At 36.2% G+C, this 11562-nt stretch overlaps 2 protein-coding genes across 2 annotated transcripts; both read left to right on the top strand.

Moving 5' to 3' along the window:
• Positions 1–318: 318 nt before the first annotated feature.
• Positions 319–8897, top strand: LOC142353537 (nucleolar protein 6-like). Its single transcript, XM_075405795.1, has 5 exons — positions 319–1904; positions 2330–2970; positions 6781–7138; positions 7503–7634; positions 8217–8897. The coding sequence occupies exons 1-5, from the start codon at positions 356–358 to the stop codon at positions 8879–8881; spliced, it is 3345 nt and encodes a 1114-aa protein (XP_075261910.1). The 5' UTR covers positions 319–355; the 3' UTR covers positions 8882–8897.
• A 1449-nt stretch (positions 8898–10346) lies between these two features.
• Positions 10347–11483, top strand: LOC142353020 (PAT complex subunit Asterix-like). Its single transcript, XM_075405208.1, has 2 exons — positions 10347–10591; positions 11084–11483. The coding sequence occupies exons 1-2, from the start codon at positions 10350–10352 to the stop codon at positions 11193–11195; spliced, it is 354 nt and encodes a 117-aa protein (XP_075261323.1). The 5' UTR covers positions 10347–10349; the 3' UTR covers positions 11196–11483.
• Positions 11484–11562: the final 79 nt, after the last annotated feature.

Below are 11562 nucleotides of genomic sequence, written 5' to 3' on the forward strand. Positions count from 1 at the left end.
GTCAAGCATTTTTTGCGTAAATTATAGTTGATTTCAAGTTTCCATTATTTATCAGTGAATGTCTTCCTTTTTGGAGTATTCAGCTTTCACGCTTGAGATTGTGAAATGTAGCTTGAAATGGATTTAAACTTATGTGCAGAAGCACGTTACCGATTCTTTTTAGTTGTGTTTTGTTTCTATTTCTTACAATGTCTAGTACCAATTTAGATTTTGCGCTTGCGCTGCGTGACCTTCTTGGTTATAGAAGAACTTTTTGTATCGTGTTGTCAATCTGTTGTCACTTGGCTAGATCGAGTTGTTGGTATGATTGCTTTATGAAGCACATCAATTGGATTCTATTTTCAGATATATTGAAATGACTGATAGCGTTGAATCAAAGTCACGTGTTCTAAACGCACTTTGCACTGACTTAGTGAAAAACAAATTAAAAGTACCCGATATCAAATTGTATGACGAATTATGTGCTGCTATTTCGGCAAAAATGGAAAGCGCCATCAATAAGAATATTTCAACGGTTGATGTTAAAACTGTTTTGAATACGTATCGAAGGAAATTAGCAAACAGAGGATTTGTCGGTTATGCGCAGGGAAATTTTGGTAACTTCAGACCTCAAGTGCTTCCGTTGTTGAACTTTCAAGTGAAAACAGAAAGTCTATGTTGTATTGAATCGTTATTTGACAAATCGACGAATAGTATGAACCTCATGTTGTATGTATGCATACCAGAGCAATTCTTCTACAAATCAGATATTATCAATTATAGATTGATACAAAAATTGAACTTTGCATTGCTTGTTGTCATTGATGTTTTGAAGGGTTTAGACTTTATGTCACCCGTTGACAATTGGAATTTATTCAGCTTTGATCATTCGCCAATTCATGCGACATTATTTAGTCATTGTTATGTCAATGTCAATGTAAAATCAAAACACATCACTAATAATGAGACGCCAATAACCATGAAAGTAACATGTGTTCCGGAGAACGTTGACTTTTTCGAAATTGATCGGTTGCGTTTTGACAATAATTGCGTCAGAATTCAATATTTGAGGAGCAAAGAGGAAGGTGAAAAAAGCGAAAAGGAAGCTGGTTTTGAAAGTAAAGAGGCACATTTGCCTAGTGTAGCTTACAATCAAATGATGATAAACTGTCTTTCTAGACATAATATTAACAAGCAACTGCTACAAAAGTTTCATAATTTGCCACTGATTTACAAAGAATGTTTAGCCCTAGTGTGTTATGCTGTGGGAGTTAAAAATTTGGGCCAGATTGATAATGAATACATTTTGAGTTGTTTTTTCAAGTTCACAGCTTCTGGGGCGCTTACAGAAAAGGGGCTGAATTATGAAGGTCATGTTTTCGAAGCGTTCACCGATTTCTGTAAGCTTTTCTACAAACTTTTAAATGAAAACGATTCAATATATAGAACAAGAGACATGTGTATTCAAAGTCATGTTTGCGAAAACTTGGATATTTTTCACAACCTTTCGCTTGTGAACTTCGACCTTGTGAAGCTCAAATTTGGGAATCTTGTGAAATCTTTCGGAAGTGTGCCCGAGCGCGCGTTGTATACAGAGTTGTTTGAGAACAAGTTGTCAATGTTTTCGGAATATGATCTGCTTTGTTCTTTTAACATAAATGCTTGGTACATCAATTCTGTCCAACCGGAAGATCTATTGGAATTTAATTGCAGGGCTGTCGATTTGGTGGTTTCAAAGTTAATGCCAGAGTTATCTGCATCGCTCGGCAAAAGAGCTGTTCGCATTGATCTCCTAAACATAACAGCTGAAGAAGTTGACAAAGATGCTGATGAAAATGATGCGCGCGTTTATTTTGGAGTAAAATTGAACTTTTCAATGCAGGCCGAAGCTGTGATAAAGGGTCCACTACCGGAGAATGCACAAGGTAACCAAAGTCTGACTCATACGTGAACAGTGTTAACTTATCCCTGCACGAAATTTCCATGTGAAAAAGTTGTACAGTTTTGATCTATTTGCTAATTGTTTTTCATCTTGTGAACAATGCATGTATTGGTTTTATGCACTACTAGATAGAGTTCACTGGGTACCTGTGTAATTGGTGGTAGAAACTATCTGATCCTCCACCTCCCACCTCCAAAACCGTGGGCGTACAATTTTCAACCACCCCCTCCCACTTAACGTACATGGCCATTTTTAGATGGTAATTTGGTCACGTATATTGAAACTGGGGGGGTCATGACCTGCACAGGGATCGAAGCATAATAGATCCGATAATCTTATTGGTTAACAAAGTCAACCACGGCAAAATAAATCACATTATCCCAATTGAATGACTCGTTATTGATTTAGAAGCCGAGAAATTTCGTCAATTATGGGGTGACGATTTGTGCAAGTTGAGACGATTCAAAGACGGCACCATCTGCTACGCTGTTGCCTTTCCCGACTTCATCCAGAGCAAACTTTCTCTACGCGATGTCTCCAAGACTATTCTTAAACACATTACTCTTCGGCATTTGGGCGAAGACTATGTGGACTCCTTTCAAGTTGTTTCTAATATTTTAGAGAGAGGGTTAACCTCTAAAGTTATTGGAGTGGGACATTTCACCGGAACGGGGGAAGAAGAAATTCAATCCACAAGAAACAAAGTTGAGAGGTTTGAATCTTTGATGTTTGATATTTCGAAACAGCTACCCCTACGAATCCAATCTGTAACTTGTCTCAACGACGAAGTAAATCGAAACTCCTCAATTATTCCTGCAAGTTGTGAAACAAGAAGAGACAAATGTGTGTATGAAGTTGTTCATAAAAAGGTGCGAGTACCTTCTCAGTTTGAGCATCTGTTTGCATCTGGGAATAACAGCAGAAGGTTGATAGAGTTACAACTCGTTTTGCAAACTCATCAAAGTTGGCCCTCTAAAAATCACGAAGCTGTCAAAAGACTGAAAGCAGCCTTCTACTCAAAGATGGGACAGTTGCTAACGAATAATGAGGTAACCTGTTTTGTTTCAAAAGAAATGCAGATGTTTGGGATTGGATCTGTTTGAGGTCAGCAAAGATAGTCCTAGGACTTTTTTGAAATACCTTTGAAATAAAATTGTTTTTGCGCCCCAGCAGTTGGAGATTTCCGTTTTTAAAATTTTTTGTGGTTTTTGAAAGTTTTTACAGAATTTTTGGAAATCAAAGTTGGCACTCATGAATTCGGAAAATTTCTGAAAAATCATGTTTTGAAAGTTTCAAAAAAGAGTGGATCTAACGTATCCTTGGAAAGGTAAATTTGCAAAAATTTCGTTTTTTAGCAGAAGGGTGTGGTGACCTGGTAATGTTTTTCCTCTACAAAACACGTTTCAAAGTATCTTGAGAAAAAATGGTCTTATTCAATTGGGTCTTGACATACTTTAAACAAGACGGCTCGCGCGAGTCTGTGCGTAGCACAAAATGTTCCCACATACGTCTCAAGGTTGCAAAAGCAACTTTTAAATTCTGCCAGGAAAACTGTTGGGAGTATCCGAAAGCAACTTATATGCATTAGAGAAAATTACTTGTACTCTTTGAACCAAAAATTATGCCGTCTTTCAAAAGAACAAACTCTAGAATTATAAATGTAATACAATCTGAAAGACGCAGAAAAATCACACAGACACACACAAACAAAGGATACATTTCACAAATAGATACCAACACACAAGTGCAAAACCCAACAGCAAAAAGAAGCATTTTCAATTTTGTTTTTGTCAATTAGTCACTACTCGAGTTTCGTCAATGTTGATTTAGGTATTCTTTGTTGTTCTTCTAAGAAACTAGGTGTGCACTTTTTGACGCAATTTTATCGGCGACTAATTTTGACAATAAACGTTGAAACATAACATTTAAAAGTTTTTGGAATTTTTTTTACAAATTTTGATAATTCATGAGCACAACGGGACAATGAATTTTTCAAAATCTCGCATAACTGTTCTCAGCGAGATTTAAAAACTGGGTTTTGTTGTTCCGCACTTCTGAAGCCGCAATTTGATGCAAATTTTAAGTAGTTTTTCTAATTTATCTTTGACAGTTTTTACACTCTTCCTCTATTTGTGTCTGTCCAACATTTGAATGCATTTTCTCTCTCACACTAACTATCCCTCTCTTATGCACACATAAAAGAACGCACAACCGTAAATACACCCACACAAGCGCGAGCACACAAATGCAAAACCCATCACCAAAAAAACCTGTCAAATTTTCTTTTTGGCAACTGATAATTACTCAAAACTCTTCACCGTTTAAATATGCCTGGACTGTTTTTTTCTCTGAAGCTAGGTTTTGACTTCTTAAAGAAGAGTACCGGTAATTATAATTTTGACAGTAAATCTGAAATTAACTTTTTGAAAGTTCTCATTTTTTTTGTCATTTTTGATGTTTCATGAGCATAAGGGAACAATTAATTTTTCAAAACCTCGCAGATTTGATATTGGCAAAATTTAAACGCATCAGGCATAACCTTGTTTATAATTAAATCCGCAAATTTTTTTTTTCGGCATCTGATCATTACTCAAGTTTTCCCGCCTATCATTTAGGTATTGATTGTTCTTTCAGGAAAGTTTGATGTGCAAAATCTGATTTGCATTGTACAAAGTCTCTATTTGTGTCTAACAATTGAAGGAAATAGTTTCTCACAATAACTCTTTCTCTCTCTCTAAATATATACGACAGACATTGAAAACACGCACACCCCATATATACACCACCACCACCACAGGCGCGAACGCTCACACAAACAAATGCAGGCCTCGCCACCCGAAAAATTTCAAATCTTCTTGGCATCCGATATTTACGCAATATTTGTCACTCCTTCATTTGTGTCTTGATTGTTGTTTTTTTTCTGATGTGGAATTCATGGCCTATTTGTTTTGATAATTATTAAATTGACAACAGAATCGGAATTGAACTTTTTGAATTATTTTAAAATTTCTTGTCATTGTTGATGTTTCACGGGCATAATCCCCATTCGTATATATTAAAAACCTTACGCAGACGTGTTAAGAGTTAGATATAATAAGCAGTATTAGTTCTAAATATCTGTAAAAGCCCTTTGTTTAGCAAAGTTTTCCAACTTAATTAATTTTCTAACTTTTTATTACTTCTGACGGTTCTTGCACTCTGCCTCTAGTTGTTTTTTACATGAAAAGGAACGTTGAAAGCTCTTCGTAAAGCCTCCTGTTTTGTATTTTTTGAGAATTATTCGTTATCAGTAGATGTTACTTTTTGGACCGTTTCTTGTTTTAGGATTATTTGTTTTTTATGGAAATAGGAAAATTTAATTGTTATGGGAACTGAAAAAGAGAAGACAATATCTTTTTATGCTTTCAAAAGAAATTTTTGTTTTTTATATGAGGAGTTTCGCAATCAATGAAGGATTTAGTTTTTCAATATAACGAAGCGCTCAAAGATCAGTTCGCAAAGCAATTTCAAATTGAGATGTGAAAAATCTCTTTCAAAAAAAGTTGTGATCATGTATTAAATTTTTCAGCCTGACTATCCAATAACTCTCAAACTTTGAATTTCATCTGTATTTGATTATACCAGGGAAGGTTAGGTTGAACTATCTGTTCTGACATTATAAAGAACACAATTCGACAATGATTTAGGTTTATTTCATGTTCGTCTCATGATAGTGGTTTTCTTTACGTTTCAAAGGTTTTGAAAACACTCAAATGGTTATGGTTAGTTCTGACTAAATGAGAACAATTTTTTGCAAAAACAACTCTAAAATTTTAAAAAGAATACATTTTTTTCTTGCTTTTAGTTTTATACTTTCAAAGGGGATTTTTTGCCATTTTGAGAGCTCTTAAATTGCCTGAAGTCTTCTCTTCAGTTTTCCAAAGATCTTTTTGATACAAAGAAAAAGGCTTCATGCAATAGTCTTTAACCGGCAGAAAACAGTTTTTGTTCATATAGTTTAATTTGTTAATTTTTAGCCTTGAAAGCGTAAAGCATTTTAAAACTTCTATTAAACCTTACTAAATTTACTACAATATTTTTTGTTTGTTTATCTTGAATTATGCGATCCGCAGAGACACGTTAGATGTATCGAGATTTCTCCACAATTCGCATGTTCACAATAAAGAGTTTCGATTGAACACAAAAGGGCCAGGAAGGAATTGAAAGTAGGAGAGGGCGGTATAATAATTTTCTATTTACTGCGTTGAAAAGACCGTTTCGCTTTGAAATTGAAAATTGCATTTTAAGCCAATATGGCACAGACAGCGCATCAACTGTCAGGGTGAAATTCTGTCCGCAATAAATCAGGACAGGCATGGGCGTTTTCACCAAGTCATAAAAGCTAATAGTTAACACAGAATGCAACACACCAAGAGTCAAATGAGTTGAACCTGACCATGTTTTTTTTTCAAATTAAAAACCCCCCTCCCCAATACTTGGTGAATGTTGACTGGTCCGGGGTTCTCCCAGATCTTCGTCTTCGTAAAGAGTTTGGTATATTTACAGATTTATCAATAAATATTAAAATGAAACAAACTAAGAATATATATATATATATATATATATATATATATATATATATATATATATATATAGAGGGAGAAATTCATGAAGATTTGTGATATGTTGTTTGTAAAAATTTTGAGTTCATCGGCAAATAAAATGTACGATTCTTGAGTTGTCGAGTTTAAGGGCTAAGGGTGCTTTTTAATTATAATAGCATCAATCTCGTAGCTGAACAAAGCTTTGCTATAGTTTTTACGATTTCTTTAGAAACTAAGGGAAAACAACATTATTGTTAAATACTGCTCATATTTCAGTCATCACTCGTTGCGTTCCCAACATTCGACGGTCTGTATGTCCAATCGGAGGGCCAAGTTTACAGATTGACAATTTTCCACCCGCCTGAAGTGAAAATGCTAATGCGACAAATGCGTACACCAACCGGAGCCATTCACTGGGCTCACACGGAGGATTCGAAGAAACTTGAAATGGATCAAATTTTGAAACCAAAATTGAGGGTCTTATTTGCAGGGTTCGAACAGTTCTTCCCTCAGTTTGGACCCATCTGTAGATTAGTGAAAGCCTGGGTCAATGCTCACTTGTTGCTGTTCGAAATTGGTGATCTTGTAGTTGAATTACTTGTGGCTGCTATGTTGGAAAACGGTCACTTGAATGGCAAGTATTTGTTGCCTATTTCAATCATTTCATCACGTTTAATAGGTGTATAGAGAATAACTCAGAAATTACTTTGGAGCCCTTAGTATAGAGTAACTTAGGCTCCTTGACAGAAATAAGTGCTTTTTAACATTTAAGCTGTTTCATGTGCGGTAAAATAAATGATCAAATGAATAACGATAAATTTATTTAGAATGAATTGTACACACAATAATGTAGATTGAGTCATAAAATCGGAAACTAACGAATTCGAAATTGTCTAATGATGCATTAAATAAACATAACACAAAATGAAGGCACGTTGTCTTGAGTCAAAGTTTGAGTTCATAAGTGTGATGTGTAAGTTCGAGATTTCTTGTTTCAGGTGCTGTTCCTGGAAGCATGCAAGCGGGTCTCTTTAAATTTTGGTGTTTCATTTCAACCTTCAATTTTGCAGTCAGTCTTATAAGATTGGGTCTGCAAGATCCAAACACTTTAACCACTCGTGAAGCATCAGGTATGTTCATGTTCGTTTGTGCCAACAAAACGAAGAAATTTTTTCTCACCCCCCCCCCCTCCGGACGGGGTCTTCAAGTAATGAGATTCTGCATTTAGTGATTTACAGACCGCAAGTAGGTATATATTGCTGTAAGATAAAGATTTTTTTCAGAAGCTAACCCTTTAAATGAGCAGATTCTATCCCGAATGTATATCTTTGAAGCAAAGATTATCTCGAATCTCCTAATCTAATGTTTTTGCTGCTTGAATTTTTTCCTAAATTTAAATCTGCAAACGCTTTGACCTAACTCATATTAACTTTATAGTCAAGTAGCGATAGTGAGGGATACTAGTGATAGTGTTGTTTTTTTATGACTCGAAGAGGATATGCTTTTATGTAAACTATTTCGAAACAAAAATTGGATCTATACTGTTTTGCCCCCTCCCAGCTTAGTGGGCTTATATTTTTTACGCTTATATTTTTACGCACGTGCTATTTTTTACATAGTTACGTGCTATATAACAACATATAATTTGTAACTGGGGGGATTTTTGGGATCTAACAGAATAGATGCCAAAAATTTTTTTTCAATTCTTTCAGAGCAAGAGAAGTGCGCAGAGTTGAAATTTGATTTGGACAGAGTCGAGTTTCCGCCTCTGACAATATTTACTCCAGTTACACCCATGACATCAGATTTCACATCTCATGTTTCACAACCTGTTCTCAACAGACTGGCTAAACTGTCTGCCAAAGCTCTCAAAGTAGTTCACACTGACATGATGCTATCATTGAATGGGCGAAAAGAATTTCCCAATGTGGCTACGATTTTCGAACCAAATTTTGCGAGTTTTGATTTAATCGTACAGGTTGTGGCACCGGAAAAAGATGAGAAAAATGGCCCGAAGGCTAAAAAACAAAAGAAGAACGAAACTGATGTCAGTGAAAGCGATGAAAGTGAAAGTGATGATGACGATGCCAATGATCAAATGCACAAAAAATCAAGAAAAATGATTCCGGTTTTCAACGTAAATTTGGTCGAAATGGTAGCTAAGCGCCTGAAAGCATGCGTTGGCCATTTAGCTCATGTATTTTGCGATATTCACTCTGAAAGTGCTGATAAAGTTGCTCTCAAGTTCAAAAAGAGTCAGTTTCCTGAAGTTAACGACTGGTTCAGTGCTAACTTGGCACTGATTGTTGGCGAAATCGAAACTGTAGTTGGAATCAATTTGATTGTTGATATGCAGTTGCTTTATAAAGATGTGTAATAGAACTTTCCCGTGAGTGCAATTTTCCAGAAATTGTTATCAGTGTTTTCTCGAAATGTATTCCCCATGAGAGCGCTAGCCCCTCCCCTAATGTTGGCAGCAATAATGGCCCGCTTATTAGTACCGAAGCCAACCGTTCGCGGGTCGTTTGACAGCAATTCGCTAGATGTTGTTCGGTTATGTTTTAACTTATCGATGGACCTGTTTCCCCTAGCATTCCTGTCTTGAGTTTACTACTGAAGTCAATTGGAAAATGTGGCCGCAAATGGTATCTTATTTGATCATCTTTTTTCTATCAATCTGCAAATAACTTTTGATTACTTTGATAGCAGGAGTTACGGTTAATTTAGGATATCTCAATCTAAAGGACGGTTATTGAGGAAGCTTTGAAGCAATTAATGATTCTCATCAGGTTCATCTCTTCAGTTCAAAGCAGCACAGAAATAATAGTGAAATCGTATTTTGAGAATACATGTCTACACAGAAATCACAGCTATTTTCTTGAAATATGCCAGCAATATTACTCGCAGTTCATTTTGTTGAGCGAACATGGGTGACCTAGCATCCTGTTTGAAAATGGCTAATGCGGTGAAACAAACAAGGTTTCGGGAAATTATATTTGTCCTGTCGGTCTTTTGATGTGATTTTTTCGTACTATTGGCTTTGTCTGACCTTTTGACTTTTTGTGATTAACGGGTAAAGCACGGAGGGTATTAAGTCGCTGAGCATTTCTCTTAAAGCTTTGCTATTCTCTAAGGATACAAATTATCGAAGCTGCTAAGAAGACATAAAATCAGTGTGTGAGGGGCAGTTTAAACTCCCTTCACCTCAGTTGACCCCCGCTTCGACCGCCACCTCACTCGCTTTCATAAACCCCGAACGATCGACATCCACCCACGCCGCTTAAAGCCCATCGCACCCCTCAGTAAACAATCTCCTTAAAGAGCCCCTTTTTCTTCTCTTTTCCACCTCTGCAAAGTTTTTAATAAGGAAAATTACTTCATGAATCTAGGCTCTTGATTTAGTTTGTGATAAATTGTGTTTTACTACTGGATTTATGCTTATTTGTGTCATGCTTAACTGTGTTATGCTTAATAATCCTCGAAAAATGCTTGCGAGTAAAGACGCTTTCAAAGTATTAGCTTTTGATGCTGGATCATGTTCACCGTTGGATCGCAGCTTCAAATTAATTTGTTGCTATATAGATATGTACATAAGAACAGAATTTTCAAAGCTGTACAGGTAAGATACAAGCGAATAATAAACGAAATAGAATATTCACGCATTTTTTGGTTTTTTCAGGCATCTTTTTGTGATCTGGGACATAATCAATGTTAAATAGAAGCCATATATGGTCGCTTGGATGTAGTTACTATTTTTGTCTCGCTTAGTGGCGTAAATGTATCTGGCCTTGGATGTCGTTGCCGAGAAAAGAGTGATGCTCATTCCGACTAATTTCAGAAAGTAAATGTCGTCATCTACAAGCAATGGCTTTGCAGCATCAGCCGGCGACCCTAGACGTCCAAATAAAGTTGTGAGGTACAGACCCGCACCTGTTTCCGAGAACAGCTCTGCTCCTGCTGATGACCCGATCGCAGACTATATGAATCTGTTGGGCATGGTATTCAGTATGTGTGGTCTTATGATGAAACTCAAGTGGTGTGCATGGGTGGCTGTTTACTGTGCTTTCATCTCCTTTGCTAACTCAAGGTAGCTCACGTTTTGCTATGTCTTCTGTGGTCAACAATGTTATTTCGAAGGGAAAAATAAGGAAAGAAATGCTGAAGGGAAGAAAAGAAATAAACGTATCTTTTCCCCCTAATTGGGTACCTGAATAAGAGTACTCTTAATGGGTACCATGGAATAATGCGGACCTTTTGAAAACCTTTTGGTTTGATTTTGACAAACAGCTTTTAAATTTTTTTAAAAAAAACCAAATCAATTTATCGTGAGGCACAAGGTGTCTTTGCATGTTTAGTGTGCTAGGAGTCCCTCAAGATCAAAACTGTGATTCGAATTCTTCTTACGCTTTTTCCAACATTTTGTATTGATTTGTGGATGGTTTTGCAGACAGAATTTGGGGCTTAAAACAGTTTTGCTCGCATGTCAAAATAAACGCAATAACATACATCTGAATTAGTTCAAATTTGATGAGTTGTTCATCTAAGCGAGATGATATAAGCGAATAAGGCTTTGTTTCAGAGCAACCGAGGATTCAAAACAGATGCTCTCCAGTTTTATGCTCTCAATATCAGCAGTTGTCATGTCATACTTACAAAACCCTCAGCCCATGACACCGCCCTGGCAGTATTGACAAATTTACAGACACTCGCCTCAATTCACAGAGATTGATGCAATTGAAGATCTGCGCTGCTGACGGCTGTGTTAATTTGTCCTTCAGACAAAGGAATTTTTTTCCTTAAAGATCTCCGTAGACACTGAAGTCAATCGCCATCTGAGAAATAATTGCAATTTGTTTAATCTATATAAGCTGATATCCTTTTTTATCTTGTTCCATATTCCTATGATATATTTTCTAGATTTATTTGATGCTACATCTATTTACAATTGTTCCGCAAAAAAAAACTTATACATGAGAGAATTTTTTGAAGCCAGAAAATCTTATTTGCTGTATAAACAATTGTTGGTCGAATTGACCTGAAATGTTGCGTTTCGCTTTT

Source organism: Convolutriloba macropyga, chromosome 14, assembly GCF_964194025.1.
Source record: "Convolutriloba macropyga chromosome 14, txConMacr16.3, whole genome shotgun sequence".
In the NCBI taxonomy this organism is placed as follows: domain Eukaryota; kingdom Metazoa; phylum Xenacoelomorpha; order Acoela; family Convolutidae; genus Convolutriloba; species Convolutriloba macropyga.

Coding starts and splice junctions, on each gene's coding strand:
- LOC142353537 (XM_075405795.1), top strand. CDS start 356: ATGACTGATAGCGTTGAATCAAAGTCACGTGTTCTAAACGCACTTTGC. Junction 2,971..6,780: donor AGTTGCTAACGAATAATGAG/GTAACCTGTTTT, acceptor CTCATATTTCAG/TCATCACTCGTTGCGTTCCC. Junction 7,139..7,502: donor GGAAAACGGTCACTTGAATG/GCAAGTATTTGT, acceptor TTCTTGTTTCAG/GTGCTGTTCCTGGAAGCATG.
- LOC142353020 (XM_075405208.1), top strand. CDS start 10,350: ATGTCGTCATCTACAAGCAATGGCTTTGCAGCATCAGCCGGCGACCCT. Junction 10,592..11,083: donor ATCTCCTTTGCTAACTCAAG/GTAGCTCACGTT, acceptor GCTTTGTTTCAG/AGCAACCGAGGATTCAAAAC.